The sequence below is a fragment of the Octopus bimaculoides genome, chromosome 4 (genome assembly GCF_001194135.2).
Source record: "Octopus bimaculoides isolate UCB-OBI-ISO-001 chromosome 4, ASM119413v2, whole genome shotgun sequence".
NCBI lineage: Eukaryota > Metazoa > Mollusca > Cephalopoda > Octopoda > Octopodidae > Octopus > Octopus bimaculoides.
In genome coordinates, this window is record NC_068984.1 from 90,768,152 (window position 1) to 90,789,377 (window position 21,226).

Genomic DNA, 21,226 nt, shown 5'->3' on the forward strand with positions numbered 1-21,226 from the left:
CTCCAGTCCTGCTATTTCTTCAAGTCGATGTTGTATTTCACTTTCATACAAATCCTTCACACGGACTTATTAGTTTTCTTTTATTTAGATTTTTTCTTGTTCCATACAGAATTATATTTATTATTTCTTCACAGCATATATATTTGATTTCTACAACTTTTCTATTCATCACACATCTTTTGGCAGAAACTGAATCGGTTACCTGCAAACCTTCATTATCTTTTAAAGTGTTTGCATTAGAATGATTCCTCAACAAAGCATTTTCAGTAGAAGGGTCTTTTCTTATAACAGATGGCTCAGATTCTCTTATTTCAGAATTTTCTACAATGTGTTCTTCACTAGTTACTTCCATCAGTATTTCATCTGGAGTCTTTTCAAGGACTTGTTTAGTATCCTCAATCACAAAATGACTTGCGTTTTTTTTTTGTCCATTTTAACTTTCTTAGCAACTGGTTCATTTTCAATTTCATCAGATGATATCTAGTTTTTTTTTCTTTCAAAATGCCCGCAGGTAGTACCAAGTCCCACATTATTACTGGTAGCGCTACTACATATAGCGACCAGACTTATAAATCCTTCAAACAGACTTATTATTTCACTGTGTGTAGTTCAGTTCTGTGTTAGAGTTCCAGTTTTATCAGACATTTTTTTTTCCTTCCTTCAAAATCTTGCTTCAACAGCACTTATATATTTTTCACTGTGTGTATATTACTTTTCACTGTGTGCAGTTCTGTGTTAGTTCAAATCCTACTTTGGAATTTCTAACATTTTTCACTGCGATTTTTTTTGCTCAAAACCATTTTCACTGTGTGAGCTACGAATCCTTGTTGCCACTGATATGTCCCAGTGGCAATATTGTCCAAACCCTCATCACCACTGACATGTCCCATGATGACAACGTATTTTGTCGTCTCTACAAGACTGGTCTGAATGGTATACCTTCGCCGACCAACCATACTGACTGTGTCAGTTCACTATTTATTAGTAGTGGACCAGCCCACTTATCACCTGGGGGCATTTGCCACAACAGTTTCTACGGCTGGGTTTATGTGCCACTGGCAAGGATGCCATTTGTGTGACATCAGTACCTACCACAACTGTGATTTTGCTTGACTTGATGGTTCTTCTCAAGTACAGCACAATGCCAAAGGTCTTGGTCATTTGTCATTGCCTCCATGAGGTCAAACACTTGTAAGGTGCTTTTCACGTGTCACTGGCATTGGCCACCTTGCTTCCATGAGGCCCAGTGCTTGAAAGGTGCATTTTATGTGCCAGTTAGGTGACACCAACATCAGTCATGACTACAATTTCACTTGGCTTGACAGGTCTTCTCAAGCACAGCATATCGCTAAAGATCTGTTACTAGTCATTGCCTCCATGAAGCTCAAAGTTCAAGGATCATGTTTCACCACCTCGTCCCATGTCTTTCTGGGTTTACATCTATCACAGGTTCCCTCCACAGTTAGAGACTGGTACTTCTTTAGACAGCTGTGTTCATCCATACGCATCACATGACCATACCAGTGCAGCTGTCTCTCTTGCACACCACATTTGATACCTCTTATGCCCAACTTTTCTCTCAAGATGCTTACACTCTGTCATACATGCACACTGACGTTGCACATCCAGTGAAGCATACTGGCTTCATTTCTTTCAAGCCTATGCATGTTTCACAGCCATCATACAATCTGCCTTTCACTCTAAGGGAGAGGCCTTTGTTGCCAGTAGAAGTAGGAGCTCTCTGAACTTTGTCTAGCCTATTCTTATTCTCACAGCCATGTTCTCAGAGCATCCACCTCTGCTACTAACTTGGTCACCTAGATAACAGAAGCTATCTACTACCTCTAGCTTACCCATCTGGCAGTTGATGGAGTCTATTTTCTGAACATTTTCAGTGTTTATTATACCTATGCATCTTCTACACACAAAAGCTATTTTGCTTGTTAATCTACCTATGATATTGCTGCACCTCTTATGTGTCAATAGATACATTTTATGGAGTTTCTACCTATGATTTTTCTATAGATTGAGTAAGGACATCTGTCTGGAAGGATTTGTGATCTGTCTGCCTTCCTATTTACTAAGACTTTAGTTTTTGTTCAGTTAACTCTAAAGCCCTTCAGTTCTAGACTTTGCTTCCATACCTGAAACTTCTCTAGTTCTGGTATGTAAAAAACAAAAATTATGGGTTTTGTATGCTACTGAACTTATACATCTACACACAGCTTTACATATATAGTGAGAAGAAGGAGAGTGAGAAAGAGAAACTTTAAAAATTGTTGAAACAGTAGATTAGTGATGTAAAAATCAATTGAAAACCTAGTATAATATACATTCTCCAGTACCAGTGTCCACAGTAAACACAAATGGTTTATTTCACTGACAAAGGTTCAAGTTGCAACTGGATGAAGAACATATGCATGCAAACTTCTGTAACATTCATACTCATAACAAACAGTTCATTGCATTCAAATTTGATCCAACAACTTTACACACATGCACTATTTGAAGCAGCTATTGATTGCAGAAGTTTCAGCTGAAACTGGACTGTCACATGATAAAACTGTTTCTTTTGGTTTGCAGTCATCTTTTCCCTGTCAATACACATTTCAGTTTAAATCATTACAAGTTGTCTTGTCATATTTGTTACTAAAGTATAAGAGGAAAAATGAGAGGTGTAAGCTGTCTGAACACAAGCTCCAAGTCATGTGTGAGAATTTTTTTACTTTAATCTCATGTTTCACTTAGATGATCATGAGTGGACCTGATGGTTGAGTGTTTGGGATATAACTGAACTTGATTGATTGCACAACACTTAATAGAAATACTATTTGAAAACAAGAGATGTCATCAGAAAGGAAAAGACATTCAAAAGGGCTTCAAATTTGGTAAACACAATATAGATTTTCTTTTGTCAGTAGTGTGAAGAAATACAGTGTTTTTTTTTTGTTTTTTTGAAGCCCACTCAGACTAGGTTTATAAGACTAACTGGATGATATTAATGCAGTTACTGCTCAGTTTCATTACTCAGTTGAGTGAAAACCATAAAATTTCAGGATAAGTTGGATATGATGGGGTGGAATGAGACAGTTGCATGTTTTAAGTGAGGTTACATGAGGAAATACATGGTTAGGAAGTATCTCATTTCTGTCAGATGATGTGGGTTCAGGTATGGCTGTATAGCCAAGAATTTTGCCTCACAGCTATGAGTTTGATCCTACTGCAAAGCACTCTGGACAAGTATCTTCAGCCACAGCCTTGAATTGATCCAAGTTTTGGGAGTGAAAACAGGTAAATGGGAGTGTGGATTCTTGTCACTGTAACTATTCTAGAGTAGCAGACTTAATTTATTGCCTAGTCTAGCACAAGTACCCTAACTTTGTGTGCTTTTGCAGGAGTTTATTTTGTTACCAGCATTTGAGCCAGGTTTTCAATATGAAAAATAACTTCCTCCCTTTCCTCATACAATCTTGCAGACTTTGAATAACAATACCAACACTGCTCTTCCTCTTCTGATGTGGCCATAAAAAAAAACAATAAAAAAAACTGCTTTTAAAGTTAGATGGGACAGCAAAACCTTGACAGTGGGAAATGTATTCAAAGATTGTAAATGTTTTCATGTAAATCTCAGATGCTAAGATAGTTGAAGATCCTGTAACTATACATCTATTGATGCTTCAAACTGAAAAGCATGTCATTCACACTGAACTTTACTATTCTAAGTAGCAAAATTTATTGCAAAATCTATTTGATACAAATCTGTGTCCCAGGACAAATAATCATAATGTTGGATTCTTTATACACTTTTTAACAGCTTTCTATTTTAGTACTGGATTATGTATAATATGATATTAACATATATTGTTTTACAACTGGATGATTTTTTCTCAATATGAACTATAAAGAGTAGTTACATTAACTGGAATAATGAAACGAAAGCCTAATATATCTATATCGACATTGTAGCCAACAGATCAGTAGCCCAATATCATGTGTACGAAAAATGCATAGGAATATAACAGGTACAGAAATGAATGAACAACAATATATACATGTTAACAAGAATGATTAAAAATGTTGATATAAATTTAAGTTGAACATGCTGTTAAGCTGCATTGGTATAAACACATTTTTAAATAATGATTAACTATAGTTTTAAAACCACAGAATAAACTAAACCAGTCTTTACAAATGAAAACAATGTAACAATCTTAAAGAAAAAAAAGTAAAAGAAATGGTAGCAGAATTTAGAAATGATTACAAAACGTTTCTTCAAATATTCATCTCTTTAAATTCATGCAAAATTGATTATCTTTATTCAAAGTAAAATTTGACATGCTTAGCTCAAATCAAAATAACTAAGATTCAGCTGAATTAAGATAAAATGCAATTTATTTCCTTTACTGGTTAATAAAATTATTTACAGAGATATTAATCATTTCCATTAATTAGTAATACAAATTAATTCAATTAGAAAATCAAGAGTTAAAGTTTTCAAACAAACCCAACTTTAATAATTTCACAGTTATAAAGACATACCATCACCAAATTTAAAAGGGGAAAAAAAACTTACTGTAGGTTTGTCCCGGTGAGTGTCCACAGCCTTGATATTTAATGGACAAAATTCAACTCTACAACCATATGCCACTGGTGTTAGTTTGATGACTGTGTGAAGTGGTACCTTCAGATACGGAAGATCCACTGAAAAGAAAAATTGAGTAATTTATAACAAGCTGATGATAAAATGTGAATCAACAAAATAAAAATTAGATGAAACATTAAATTTGTTTAATATATGATAGTTGTTGAATAAGAGTATTTTTAGGTAACATATAGTTATACCACCCTTCATTGATCAAGATTAATATTGCTGATTATAAAAATTAGTTGCAGTCTCACAACAATGCAATGAATACTACTATACAACTATTGATATTAAAAGTAGTATTAGTAGTAATGAAAATGATTAAGGGACCTAATTTTAATTTAACTTAATTTGAGGTATATTTTGAAATCTCACTCTGAAAAATATATTTTGTCATGGATATTTGATATTAAAACCCTTCAAAGTAATTGATAATTTTATAGAATACTACCCAGAATGGTAGAAAATAAATTTTTTATTCTCCCTTATACTTTAGTTTTGACTATTAAATAATTTAGTTATGACTACCTTCAATTTTATCACAACTGATTAAAGTTAGTATAGAAAAGTAAAACTGTTGATCCTTTGGATAAATATAACCGAACACAAAGAAAATTTCACATATTATGAATCTAAATATATTTAGAGATGTCAGTATCCTGGTAGAAAAAGAAATTCAGCAACATGACACTTTAGGAGAAGTCAATTTGATAAGTCACCTAATTTAATACCTATACAAGCTATCTGTTAAAAGAAATGAGGAAACATATGTAAGTGCTAACACTGTAAAAAGTATCCGGTGAAGTATTATTTTCATTGTCATAAAGGAAAGTATACTAAATTTGAGGCAAAATTTTAGATCTGTATTGCTAGAGCAATGTCAAATACTAGAACTTTTGTCTGACTCTTAAGTATAGATGTTTAATGTGAATCAAATTTTTCAAATTATGTAATTGAATTCTGTTGTGTTCTTTGGACGATCAAGATTCAAAATATATCGTTCTATTCAGTTTTTATTTTTTTATTATTGATATGTTGCTTCAAATTCCACAATAACATTAGTTGGATTGTTTCAAAAATTTCAGCTTCTGCTTTATTACTATTTTTTACAAATCTAGTTAATATTTTAAGATGACATACAGAGTTTACTAAAGAATGGCCCAGTTAGGAGAGCTAAAAATCTAGTTAAGCAGAAGTGAATAGTAAGCTCCATAATACCAGCACAACAGTTATGAATTTGCTTAATACTTCATTTTTTCTTTGCCAGTGAAATTCTTTACTATTAGCAAGAGTTCTCCAATTGGGTCATGCTAATTTTGCCTGCTTCAACATGCAAAGAAAAAAAAATCACTACACACATCAAGAAAATACTAGTGTACCATGAGCCTCCTTAAACATAAGTAGCACACAACTCAAACTCTTAAAATCGTTTCAAATGCTAGTCCTCATCATTATTGAGAATCTCTCTTGACAAACAGATTACATTTCAAAATTGATCTTTCTCTTCAAGACCAGAAAATCCTTCAACCTCCATCAAATAACCCTTTACAAAGCTCAGGTGAGATACATAATGGAGTACTTCAGGAATGTTTCTTCCAATCCAAACAAGCATCCTTGACTGCATCCACAGTTGATTAAGTGGCATGAAGTCACTCACAAACACACTAACCTCTAGCCCACAGGCAACCTGTCTCCCTTCTGCTTTTTCTACTACTACTTACAATGGCCTCTGTCCCTTGGAGCTAGATGATCTTATGCCACTCCTACTCAGGCACTTTTAACTCACTCTTTTCTCTTCCCTTCATCACTCAGTGTACAATGCCCATCTTTTCTTCTCAAAACATCAGTCCTCAGGGATTCCTTCCTTTTATATGTCATCCTGTAGGCCACAAAATAGGACTGTCAAAATCTTTATACTGTATTGTAGTCAGATTATGTATCCAATTGTCTTAATTTAGCACCTATAACGGCTAGATGTCTTATAACGGAGGTAAAAATTTACATGAATGAAGTCATATTCTCGGAAGATTCATACAAAATATACATAAAACCTTCAATAAATAAAAAATATCTATTTTAAAAAAATGGACTGATTAAATAAATCTTTTGTAGTAAAATCTAAGTTGGCAGGCTAATGTTATCTACAATATGTAGTAAGTGTTATATTAAAGACAGCTTCAAAGAAAAATGATAAAATTGAAGAGAAACTACTAGTGCATCTTTTTTTTTTTTGTGTGTATGTCAAGAAATTGCATAAAAAAACCTGTCATTTATCTCTCTCTTGCTGATATATAAAAGATGGATGCTATTTATACACTGTTGATCACAGTGCATTTCCAATTCTTTCTTGGTTGCGGCATTCTTTTCTATCTTGGCCCAAATTGTTTTATCCTCATGGATGCCGGCCAATGGCCTTTTCCAGTACTTTGGATACCACTCAGCAACTGTATGGATCTACTTAATGCTTGTGAACCTTGCGACATATCTGGATCCGCAGGACTTGTGCTTTTGGTATTGTGATCACGTTGTTCACTTTGCTTCATTCTCAAATACCCTCATCTTAGATATATACTTGCAGTGATATTCCTAGCATGGATCTTTCTATGACCTTTTATGCTTAGCCAATTGATGTTCTTCCCTCTTCATAATAGCCCAGGTAGCACAGTACTAGTAGAGAGAATGGTATGTAGGATCTTGTCCAACTTCCAGCATATCTTTTAACAAGGTAAAACCTATTCATCTTGCCCTTATTCTCAAGATCTGAGCTTCCATTTTTTGATGCACATTTACTGTGCTCCAAGCAAATGTACTCCTTCATCTCCTTGATTTTATCACATCTTATCTTTATTTAGCATGGTCTACATTTTCAGACTGCATATATTTTCTTTTTATGCAGTTCATTTTAAGGCCTACTACTGAGCTATAGGTGCCCAGCTCTGTCAGCATGGTCTGCAGCTGATCTGTGGTTTTGGCAATAAGTATAACGTCAACTGCAAATCAGAGGCATGTTAATAGTTCACCATTGATGTTCATGTCTCCTCTACAGCCAATGTCTTGACCATTTCTAGACATGTGGCAAAGAGTTTTAACCCTTTTGTTACTATATTTCTGACCAAAATACACCCCTCATGAGTTTCAATTAAATTCTAAAATAATCATGAATTTAGACTAGTCTCATTAAACACCTGTAACTTTTTTATTTATCAACATATTGATGTGATATTTGGAACATAATTAAAGAAAGGGTTCTTAATCAATTCTATTGCATAATTTTTGTCTCAAAGTTTTCCACGTACTGGGGTACTGCTAGTGTCACTCACATGTAAATATTGGTTCAGCTTCACAAATCGTACTCGCGCCATAATACTGGAAACATATTCATCGCCAAAAGATTCCTGATTGCTCCAGTAATTTGTTATTCTGGGTAACTGTCTAATACCCATAATAATATTTATGGCAAAAAATGCCAGTATTTCATCTACGGTTGCAGGAAACCACAAGCTATCTGTTTTTTCCGGCTTGTTTACATTCTGCGTAATGGTTTGTTTCCGCAGTAATCATTTCAAACAAGCATGCTGGAAAAAATAAGAAAAAGAAGTCTAAAGGTTTCGCTTCCTGAGAAAGACTATGGGTAGACCCTGTCTCCTCAGAAAAATTGTTAATAAAAATATTTTTTAAATCTTTACTCCATTCTGGTGTAAAATCATCCTCGCTGTCGCTGCTTTCACTTTCGGATACAGAAATATCCGATTCATTATCGTTCACCAGGTGCTTTTGTAGCTCATTCATTCTTTTTTTCGATATCTCCATATCTTCTGTTGAAAAGCCTTCAAATTTGGAATCACTGCTTGATAGCATGAAACTCCTCTCCATCTTCAAAGTTGAAAAAAATTAACGCAGCAAAAAATGCGGAAAAAAATCTTCCAAAATTCACTGAGTTCAAATATCATGCCAAACAATGTCGGATACAATAACTCAACTGTTTGCAAAGTGAAATCAGGTGTTTTAACGAATGTACTAACGAGATTTGGGTTCAAATATACATTTAAATAACAATGGGTACTCTCGGCCGGCTATGGCCAGGTTGGTCTTATGAACCAAAAAATTTTTCGGCCAGCTACAGCCGGGTGAGTATCGAAAGGGTTAAGGGAAAGGTATTTCCTGATTTGATGTCCTTCTCAATAGGAATTCTTACCAGTGGTGATAATAGAGCTATATCAGTGGTTCACATTTCAGAGCAGTTTGGTGTAATGTGCTTTGACTCCTTGCATCTCCATCTCAATGCTATCAAAAGCCTTTTTGTAGTTGATGAAAGTAATACACAGAGGCAGCTGGTATTGTTTCACTTGTTCTATAAGCTGTGTCAGAGTGAACAGTAAAACCTGCTTGCTCCCTTGGCTGCTGGTCATCAAGCTGTTTCAATAGTCTGGTGACAATGACCTTTGTAAACAGCTTGAAGTGGTGAGACAAGAGATGTAAAGGGTAGAGGGTTGATTATTTAGTTGAAATTGCTTCCTTCATTTTAGCAGTCCTGTTCCACTTAATCCTACATCTCAAGTTAGCAGTAGTTCAGTTCTTGTCTTGCTGGCCCACTGCTTTGATTATAAACAGTATCTGTACCAAATTATGCATTAGGTAGAAGAGCTAATCTGATCTTTCTGATCTCTGACTTAATTTTTCTTATGCTCAATGCATTATCAAAATGAACTTCAAATAGATTATACTGTTTTCCTGTTTTTTACAGATTGTCTACTGTCACTCATCATACATCTGTTCAATACATGTCAGTTTCAATTCACTTTTACCTTTTATTACTCACTACACTGTTTAATAACTTGAATTATTAGAATACTGAGATATAAATACTGGTTTAGAAATGCTGATATATTATTACAATATTGATATATAAACACACATCAATTAAAGTTTTCTTTCAATAATTCTGTAAAAGAAATGCATAATTTGAAAGAAGAGAGTGAAAACTAGTGTTCATAGAAGTTTAACCCTAGAAAAGGAAAATATTTGACAATGGTTCTCTCCAAACAAAAATTTTAAGCAAGTCATAGAATTTTCAAGCAACAATTATCATTTTCTGAATGAATACATGTGAATAAAATGCATGTCTATTACTGTTCATGATTATTGTTTTAGTATGTCAACAATCAATCACTCTAATACATTCAGTTCTTAATGCTTAAATTTCTGAAGTGGTCATCACATTCATGGTGTCACAACATAACTTAAACAGGTGTACTGAATGGTTTATCAGCATTACTTTATTATATATTATCTAAAGTAGCAACCACGGTAAGAAACACTGCATTACTGTACTGTATTAGCTATAATGCTCAAATAAAAAATATTTAAAATATCCTTTGAAAATTCAGCATTTTCATTTCAAGGAGTATTTATTCTTAATAACTTGCTACCTGTCTTATTTGTAATACTTGAATAAATAAACTGTAGCAGAGTTTCAAATTAAATGCACTGTAATGAGGGGTGGGGAGTTAAATACAAGGGAAAATCAGCTAAAAATAAAAAGAGATTTGTTAAATAATAACAATGGGAAGGTATATTGCTAAATTAAATTATTGTAAGGAGTGTATGAAATAAAAGTCAAATTAAGGTAATTAAAAACTTGTTACAAACAACATATAAGTTTGATTATTGTCATGTATAGAGAGAGGAAAGGAATCTATGAAATGCAAAGAGGACATTGAGAGACATGAATAAAAATGTTATATCAAAGTTTCTTGTTTAAGTCAAGAGGTTTATAAGCTGGAAAGTTAATTTTTACTTTTCATATATACTAATATTAAAGTAAAGCAACAAAATCAGAAGAAACTTTGTATGGTTTGTATTAATAGATATTACAAGACCTGTTGCATAAGATGATGCCATTAGTCATCATGCAGAAAGTTTAGGGGGAGCCTGAATATATTTTCCATTAAGATGTTTCAAGATGTTATTTAAAATGATCAATTAGTCTGAAGTTTACCAATCATACAATAAATATAATCACATGTTAATATCTTAATGTGTTGTTTTGCTACTTTTAAGTCATTTTTGATAGCTCTGGTTAAATAGCCATTTTCAAGATATAGGAAGCTGATTGAATGTTGATAAATCGATGAATGCAGATCAATGTGCAAGTGCCTAGTTGTACCAGATTCTGCTTTCTAATGATTGATTGCCAAGGGCAATAGTTTCCAAACTCAGGACAATTAATCTAAATGAGGCAGAAACTATTTGGCTGGGGTAATGTCAGTGGCACAGCAAAGGGAGACCAGTGTCTCATGTCCCTCTTGACATGAGGCGAATCACCACACTACACAAAAGAGAGTAGGAGCCAAGGGACAAAAATAAATAAACAAAACGAAAAAAAAAAATTTTAAATACAAAGGAAAAATAAAAACAACAACTGTTCACATCAGTTGATCTACATCATTTTCATGCTTTGTTCTGGATTGTGTCAGGAATACAAAAGTGCGTTGCATCTTTTTACTTTCAAAAACTGAATTGCTCATCTTACTCAGAAGCTGTTTTAAAAATAAGGTGTGTGCATTGTTTTTAAATTCAAATAGTAAGCAATACACAATTGCACATCATATATATATATATATATATATATATATATATATATCAGAGGCGACTAGCATCAGTGTCACTTGGGCTCATCACAGATTTCGCATAAGACACATGCCTGTTTGAAGAATTTCACATTTTCCCCCAATATTTCTAGCCCCAAATGGCTTATTTTTTTATATCTAGCACTACATCTTTCTCTATTTCTAAGTTAAGGGTAAAAATAAAGCAACCCTGCAAAACACAACTGATCTTTACACACAGATGCACAGAATATCAGCAATCAAATAATGACAGCGAAGTGCACAACAAATATCAGCGATTTGACTGATGCCTGTACTTTTGACAAGAAATGTTGGTTAATCTTTTACACCTACCAGGCTTATTCGTATTAGCCAGAGTTGCTGGATAATTTTTCATTCCTTTAAGAATATTGTACAATGGAAACTTTTCATAGATTGGAATTTAAATCCTAATCTCTATAGAAATTTATTGTTTCAAGAAAACATTGAATTTGAATTACTTTTTTAAAGTTTTATGATTGTAGATAGCAACTCAGTCTGTATCTTCTCAGCCCAAGACAGGCACGTGTGAACAATGTAGAGAGAATGTCTGATATTTTTTGACACAGGACACCCCTAAGATGACTACCAGACGCTGAACGAAAATAAACGAACTCCGACCAGGCTTAATAAAAGGAGCCAGAGTTATTGGCTGCAATGATATACTTGAAGTCAGTGTTGGCAGAAATTAAATCAGCTTGCAAATACACGTTCACCTTACTAAATTTATACTTGGGCAAAGCCCGAATAGCCCGAGTGCCGGAGTCACCACTGATATATGTATATATTGGGTTGGCAAGAAATTTCTGTTTTTTTAGTGTGAAATAAAAGTAATTTTTTTATACAAAGAAAGAACTTTAATCAATTATATATATTTCCCATTTTGTTTGATGACCTTTTGCCATCTTTCTGGCAACTTCATGATTCTGCACTCATAGAACCTCTGGTACTTATCAGCCAAAAACTGAAGCAAGTGTGATTTCAGGTCATCATCATAATTGAAAGTTTTACTATTCAAAGAATTTTGCAAACTTCGAAATAAATGGTAATCTGATGGTGCAAGGTCAGGGCTAAATGGTGGATGTGACATCACTTCCTAACTAAGCTCCAATAATTTTTCACAAGTTAGCAAAAAGGTGTGTGGTCTAGCGTTGTCATGTTGGAACACCATTCCTTTATGATTTGCTAATTCTGGCTGTTTTTCTTTGATTGCTTCTTCCAGTTTCATTAGTTGTTGACAGTAAACATCTGAATTGATCATTTGGTTCCTTGGAAGCAGCTCAAAATACACAACACCTTTGTAATCTCACCAAATTGACAGCATGACCTTTTTTTGATGCAATTTAGCTTTCCATATGGTTTGTACTGGTTTATTATGCTTGGACCATGATAGTTTTGGATTGATGTTATTGTAGACAATCCGTTTTCCATGACCAGTGATGATTCCTTTCAAAAAAAGGTCGATTTCATTACGTTTGAGATGCATATCACAAATATTGATTCGTTGTGTAAAGTAAATCTCTTTCAATGTATGTGGAACCCAAATATCAAGATTCTTAACAAGTCCAAGACATTTTAAGTGATTTTCAATTGTTGTATGTGATGCATTTAACTTCTCTGCAATCTCTTGCACAGTTAATATAACAATCAGATTCAATTATGGCTTTGATTCGGTCACCATCAACTTCAGTTGGTTGACCAGAAAGTTGGTTATCTTTGAGTGAAAAATCTTCAGAACGGAATTTTTTAAACCATTTCTGACATGTGCATTCTTTTAAACAATAAACTCCATGAATTTCACATATCTCTTTGTGAGCCTCAACAGCTTTCTTGCCTTTATGGAAATAAAAAAGCAAAATATAGCAAAAATGTTCATTTTTGCACTCCATGTTAAAATTGACACTGAACTAAAGGCTGTAAACAAAACTATGAGCAATTTGCTTCTAAAGTAAGCTAAAAGTAATGGCTATCAAATGTCAAAAGGAAAAAATAACACTGACAAAAGTCATTCAAAAAAAATTCTAACTATTTGCATTGACATAATACAACAGTGGGTGTGGGAGGATTCTCAGTTAAATATTTCAAAATATGAATGGTAAACGACATTTTTGCTGCATTCATTAGCAGTTCTCAGGATGGTCTCCAGAGAACCTGCCTTAAGTAGAGAGGAAGTAAGGAAGGAAGGAAGGTAGAGAAAAAGTATGGAATTGAAGAGGGAAGAAAAAGGAGATACAGTGGGAGAAGGTATGTATATAAGGGAAAGAGAGAAGGTAGAAACATATCAGAAGAGGGTGAAAGAAAACCAAGAAAATAAGCAAACAGGTAAATAAATAAATACATGATTAAAAGGAAATGCAAACTATAGGGGAGAAAAGTAAAATAAGAATAAAAGGTGAAAAAAGTATAAAAAACAGATATAAGAACAAACAAAAACGAAAAAGAATGGAAAGACAATGAGGCACCAGATATAAAGTTAAAGAATCCCAGAAGGAGAATGAGAAAAGGTTAAATAGCTATGGCATTTAAGTATTTGACCACGAGTGTATTTCCAGTGATTTGGCACCAAAAAAGGTAGGGAGGTAAGCCTGACTCACACATAGATTAGTCCATAAATACATATACCTGTATATATGCATGCCCCAAAAATATTAGTAGAATAACAAAGAATATAAATAAAAGCAAACAGAATAGAGATGAGGAAAAATACAATGAAGATAGGATAAATAAGATAAAATAAAAATCATTTAAGTAAAATAAAGGTAAAGTAAAATGAGAAAAGCAAAATTACAAGATGATTACATAGATATATATATACATACACACACACACATAAATGCACACCTATACAACCACACCCATATATATAATATATATATATATATATGAAAAGATGAGTAGAGATGGCTTTTTTTTTGGATAATTTTTATTTTAATAACAATGTCTACAGTGAGTGACACTGGTATGAGTTTCAAGCTTCAAATAGCCGTTTTCAAACTGAAAAATGTGTTTTACTTGCTTAAAATCTTTTCTTACAAGTATACACTCAAAAAATATACACAAAAAGGGAAATAATATATATATATAGCAATGTTAATTCTCTAAATGAAGTATTAACAGTAACTGCATGATAAAGTGTAGTATATTGCCACTTAAGTGTGGCTGACCCCTAGGGGTGGATGTTACTGTTGCTTTTAGCCCCAGGAGGACATCTCCTCCAGCTGGATTATCGACACACGACTGTGTCCTGTTTGCCAAGGGAAGTTATCCCTCTCACCACGATCTGCAGCACGAACGGATCCGGATTTCAGGGTTATTTCCCTTCGTCGGCGTTCGATAGCTGCTGACCTTGGTGAGAGAGACAAAAACCTGGCAATCTTATATCTACTTTTCCAGTGAAATTCTTCACTGATATCGAAAAGGTGAAAACAAGCAATGTTAATTCTCTAAATGAAGTATTAACAGTATATATATATATATAAGCATGTGTGTATAAGAAGAGAAAAAATAAGTAAATGAAATAAAGATAAGACTGCTAGTAATTGAGAATGGAGGGGAAAGGAAAGTTAATAAAGAAATGGAATATTTTGGAGTGGTCAGTATTGATGACTGGTGGGGTGCCTACTGATTTGAGGCTACCTATTCAGTTCTCACACATGGTATGGTGTACACAGACACATACATATACTAATATACGTACACACCTTTTAACCCTTATACCTCTGCATGTACACACATATATGCATAAACACATACACACACACACACATCTGTACATATACATATATACAAATATATGCATATACATACACACATACATAACTGTACTAACATGCTCATACACACATATATACACACACACACATACGCCCCCCCCCCAACACAAACATAAGAGGGTGTACATCCATACACACACACACATTCATCTATATACACATCATCATCATTTAACGTCCATTTTCCATACTGGCATGGGTTGGATGGTTTGACTGGTGACTGGCAAGCCAGGAGGCTGCACCAGGCTCCAATCTGATCTGGCAAGGTTTCTACAGCTGGATGCCCTTCCTAATGCCAACCACTCTGAGAGTACAATGGGTGCTTTTTACATTCCACTGGCACAGGAGCCAGTCAGGTGGCACTGGCATCAACCCATGCTTGAATGGTGCTTATTACGTGCCACCAGCACAGATGCCAGTCAGGTGGCACTGGCATGGGCCACAACTACAATTTCCATTTTGATTTTGATCTTGATTTGATATTACTTGACTCAATAGGTCTTCTCAAGCACAGTGTATCAGACGATGAGTCCAGGGTACTTTCAAATGGGCCGGTTATGCGACACTGGTATAGGTTATGCCTGTGATCTCACTATACTTGCTTGGTCTTCTCAATCACAGCATATCTCCAAAGGTCTCGGTCTCTTGTCATTCCCTCTATGAGGCCCAACGTTCAAAGGTCGTGCTTCACCACCTCTACCCATGTCTTCTTGGGTCTCCCTCTTCCATGGGTTCCTACCACTTCTTCACACAGCTCTCCTCATCCATATCCAGTACATGACCATACCAACGCAGTTGTCTCTCTTGTACACCATACATACATATACAGAGAGAGAGAGAGAGAGAGAGAGAGAAAGAGGGAGAGGGAAGAAAAGAGAGAAAAAACACCTGCATATAACTTTTGGTTGCATAAAATAGTACATAAAAGTGTATATAATGATATGTAGTTTTCAATATTCAGGCAGTGTTTGGTTGGTGTCTTTCTGTGGATTGTTGGGATAGTAGTTCTGGTGGTTTTGGCATTATTTTTTTGTTCAGTTTTGGTTGGTATTTTCAAATAATGTATTCTTCCTTGGCCTTATGAAAATGTTCATTTTCAGTCCATAGTTCAAAGAAAGGGAATATTTTGAATTTTCTTTTCCCACATTTTTTAAAGTGTTCACTGCAAGTTGTGTTTCTAATTGAGGGGTCATGGATTTGTTGTTTATTACTCTTACTCCCTCATAGTCTAATGCCCATTTCACCAATGCAGTATTCTTTGCATTCAGGGCACATGGCACAGTAAATTAAGATTTTGGACGTATACATACATTTTTTTTTGTGTGTATACTTGTAAGAAAAACTTCTTACTATTTAAGCAACGAGTAAAACACACTTTTCAGTTTGAAAACAGCTATTTGAAGCTTGAAACTCATACCAGAGTCACTCACTGTAAACATTATTACTAAAAAAAAAATTATCACAAAAAAGCCAGCTCTACTCATTTTTTCAAATGTATGATATTGTACCAAGAACTTTTCTTTTTTTATTATTCTACTATACGTATGTATGTATGCATATATATATATATATATGTATGTATGTATGTATGTGTGAGTGTGTTTATATATATAATGTGTATGTATGTGTGGGTGTATATATGTATGTATGTCTGTGTATATATATGTGTGTGTGTGTGTGTATATATATATATATATATATATATATATATATATATATATATATATATGCATGTATACATACATATACTGGGTTGTTAGATAAATCTGTTCATTTCTTTCCAATGTTAGATCAAATTAACATGAAAAATATTTTTATTTTAGTATTGTATAGATTTTTTTTAGCTATACTTTTCCCTTACAAGTTCTATAATTTTTGAAATTTGAATAAATTTTACCTCTTTTCAGACATATGATTATAGAGTGCTGAGTAGTAGTAAAAAGCAAGCATTTTCTGCTTCTTGTCACTTCTGAAAGCTGCCAAAGTCACTCAAAACATTTGTGCTGTATATGAAGTGCTACTACTGAAAGAACTACGCAGAAATGGTTTTCATGCTTCAAGGAGGGGAAATTCAACTTCCCAGACTCCTTGTGTTCCATGTAACCCATTCTGTTCAATGAGGATCAATTAAACAAGCTCATCGAAAAGAATTCATGCCAATCCACTAGGGGATTGGCCCAGCAGATGGGATACTCTCATATGAAAGAGAGGAAAGAATGGTGGAGTCCCATCAAGTAACACTGTAAATCAAGCCAGAGTTGCATCCATGCAAGACAATGAGCTGCATTTGGTGGGGCTGGGAATGACAGGTCCACTGTGAAAACAACCACATGGTCAATGTAAAGCTTTACACTGACCAACAAATGCACCTCAATGGGACAATCCAACTGAAATAATCCAACTAGTAACATTGCGTGCTTCTTGAACTCAGCAATACTTGCACCCAAGTTGCCAATTTGACTAAAAAAATGCTATTCAAGAGTTCAGTTGTAAAGTTCTATTACAACCACTGTATTCTCCTGATATAGGCCTTTATATTATTCCCTTTTGGCCACTCTCCAATAACTTGTGAGTCATTCAAAAATGAAACGGAGCTAAAAACATGGCTCAATGAATTCTTCAAGTCAAGACAATTGATGATTTTTAGTCAAGTGACAAGACGCTTTGAACAACGAGGGAGAATATATAATTGAGTGATGTTAAGTGTTTATGAAAAATAAGGATTAACATAGTGGAAAAAAAATGAATATCCGATAACCCAATACATATATGCATGCACACACACACACTTTATTAATAATTAGCAGAAGTTACAAAATGACTCAAGGGCTGAGAGTTTCATGCATTGGCATTTATCAAAGTTTGATAAATGCCAATGCATACATATACACATATGCATGCATACATAGACACAAACACACACATGGCAACTGTAATGGCCAGTCTGATATTCAGATGTATGTAATTATCCCTTATGTGAAGGCAACATACCATATTATGAGCAAGCTGATCTACAGAATGCAGATATCAAACAAAGAGTGTTGCTCAAGGAGCTGCCTTCCAAGTCTCATGACGCTATCAGCCTTATGTATGCAAACTTGGTCAAGAGATGCACTTTGACACTTGGTGATTGAATGATGTTGCTGAAGTGATATGATGCAACATTCAAAGGTATTTTGGCTCAATGTTAAGCCTCTTCTGCCTTGTTTTCACTTTAGGTAGAGGCAATCTACATCACTGTTTATGTGGAAATTATGTGTGCTTGTTAGTATTTTTCAGGTTTTTACATCAATGGCTCGGATAAACACAAAGTGGGCCACTGTTTTACTGAATGTAGAGAGTTCTGAGGTCCAAATTTTCTTTATTCAGCTGTAATATTCTTTAGTGATGTGTTTCGTTACAGGTGCCACTGTAAGATATATTTTCACCCACCCCCAGATACCTGTAAAATTCCTTGTCAGATACAGGGGAAACAGTCAAATCATTGATGGGGATGTTACTTGTCTGATTTATAGTTTTCCCCCTTTTCACAACCATATAACAACATTTATCCTGACCAAACACCAATCCTACATCCTTTGAGAATGTTGTAACTAGGTCAAGGCTCTTCATCTCATGCATATTCTTTGCATAAAGTTTTAAGTCATCCACAGAGAAACAGTGTGTAATTTTGTTATTTCTGTTTCCTTGTGAACCAATGATATATCCTTCAGACTTCCTTAACATGAATGACAAGGGGTCTACGGAAAGTATAAACAACATCACAGGGAGGCTGTCTCCTTGGAATATGCCTTTGCGATACTGTATTCTATCGGTGATAATACACTCTTTGTGTTTAATTTCATGATGGTGGCCCACAATGAAGTCAGGTCAGCTATGGCTTTGATTATTCTCACTGGAACTTTAGCAAGTTGAAGGGCTTCTAGCATCCATTAGTGGGGAACAGAGTCAAAGGCTTTGTGTGTATGTATGTATGTATGAGTACGCTGTTCAGATATGTTTCCAGCACCATCTCATTGTGTGTTTGTGTATAAATATGCATGTTTATATGTATTCAAGATATATGTATGAGTAATTATACATGTTTACATTTAGATGCATATGTAAATATATGTGGTAGGAAATAGTTCTGAAAGAATAGTTGCAAGAATAAGAACAGGCTGGGAAAAGTTCAGAGAGCTATCTTTGTTGGTAACAAAGGACCTCTCCCTCATAGTGAAATGCAGATTGTATGATGCCTGTGTGTGAACAGCTATGCTACAGAGTAGTGAAACATAGGTTGTGACTACTAATGATATGCTAAGGCTTGAAAAAAAAGTGAAGCCAGCATGCTCCACTGGATGGGTAATATCAGAGTGCATGTATGACAAAGTGTAAGTGATTTGAGAGAAAAATTGGGTACACAAAGTATCAGATGTAGTATGCAAGAGAGAAGACTGGTATAGTCATGTGTTGCATATGGATGAGGACAGCTGCATCAACATGTGCTGATCTCTGATTGTGGAGGGAACATGTGGAAGTGGCAGACCCAGGAAGATGTAGGATGAAGTGGTGAGAAAGCATTTTCAGACATCGGGCCTCACAGAGATGACAAGAGACTAAGGCTTCTAGCAGTTTGCTGTGGTTGAGAAGATATGCCAAGCTAAGTAAAATTATGGCTGTCCATACATACAGGCATGTTCTCTACATCCCTCTCTCAGCCAAGAGATCCTAGTTTTGCAGACTAGAAGGTGATAGTGCCATGTAAAAGCAACCATGCTAGTACCACACAAAAGCGTCCATGCTAGTGCTACGTAAAAAATGCCCAGTACACTCTGTAAAGTAGTTGACATTAGGTAGGGCATCCAATCATAGAAACCATACCAAAACAGATAAATGGAATCCAGACAGCCCTCAATCTGGCCAACTCCTGTCAAGCTGACCAACCCATGCCAGCATGGAGAACAGATGTTAAAAGATTATGAAGATGATGATGACTTCCCACTGCCAATTTCTATATATCCTTTTTTCTCTCCTGAGATCAAGCAGCCTCTGCATGGTGTCTAACTTAATCTCCCCATCCCTGTTTTTGGTACTTGGTTCTGATGGTTTAATGACCAGAGGGGAAATGGTTATTCACTGAGAGGCAATACTTATTTACTTATACTCAGCAAATGTTTGTACTTGTTTCTTCAGTTGTAGTCTTTTGTCTCTGTTTTGTTTCTCAGTCTTGTTATTGTTTGCTGTCCATACAAGTGATCCCAACTATTTCCAAGTGCCAAAATCATATAGACTCTGGATAAAACATTAGCTGATGAAATGGGTTTATCCATGTCTGTATTTTTTTTTTGTCTTTTCTATTAATTGTCATACACCACTGTTTAAATTGTTATACACCACTATTTAAACACACACACACGCACATACATACAAGTGTGTGTGTGTGTGTGTGTGTGTGTGTGTCTGTGGAGATACATGGCTATATTGCATTTATATAAGAAAGGGTGGGAGTAAACAGAGTGGAGATGGAAAGAGAGATAAAGGAGTTGGCAAGGTCTCAGAGTGGGACCTGAAGATACAAGGTGAGCAGAAGAAAAAGCAGAGAGAGAAGAACAGGAAGGGTGGATGGGTAGCTGTTGCAAGAAGGTATGGGGAGAGTAAAGGAATATTCAAAATGACATGAGGGTAGAGAGGCACAAGATAAGCTCACTATTACTTCTTCCATGATAAAATACACTCAGTGCATTTTGTAAAGCAATTGGCAAACAGGACAGAGACAACTTAGGGTTGAGGCATTCTGTTAAGTCCCATTAAGGACATAACATCTCAAGTGCTAGTAGCATGAAAAATGAAACCACTGATGGGAGAGAAAGGGCAGTAATAGAGTGTATAGTGTAGAAGCAGATTTCTCCACCACCCCTCTCTCATCTAACAGAGAGAGAAAGTAACAACAAAGTAGGGGATACTGAAATCTAAGTTCAATACCACCACTTGTTACACAGGTAGCATACTGCAGTGAATAGAAGAGATAGTGAATGGTAGTGATGATTGATAGAGAATTGAGCAAGTATCAAAAAAAAAAACGCAAGAGGGAGATATGTGGAGTCGACTGAGAGAGAGAGAGAGTGAGTGAGTGAGTGAGTGAGTGAGTGAGTGAGTGAGTGAGTGAGTGAGTGAGTGAG

The 21,226-nt window shown here is 35.0% G+C and overlaps 1 protein-coding gene across 11 annotated transcripts in view; it reads right to left on the reverse strand.

Annotated features, from left to right (window-relative positions):
- The window catches only part of LOC106883142 (6-phosphofructo-2-kinase/fructose-2,6-bisphosphatase), a 160,856-nt gene that overhangs the window by 13,526 nt on the left and 126,104 nt on the right, over positions 1-21,226 (reverse strand). For all 11 annotated transcript variants that reach the window (XR_008263976.1, XR_008263975.1, XM_052967237.1 and 8 more), the window contains one exon: positions 4,574-4,701. Coding sequence is in view for 9 of the 11 variants with exons in the window: in XM_052967237.1 (XP_052823197.1) it covers positions 4,574-4,701 (128 nt within the window). In the remaining 2 variants the exon portion in view is untranslated. The remainder of the gene's footprint in view (positions 1-4,573; positions 4,702-21,226) is intronic.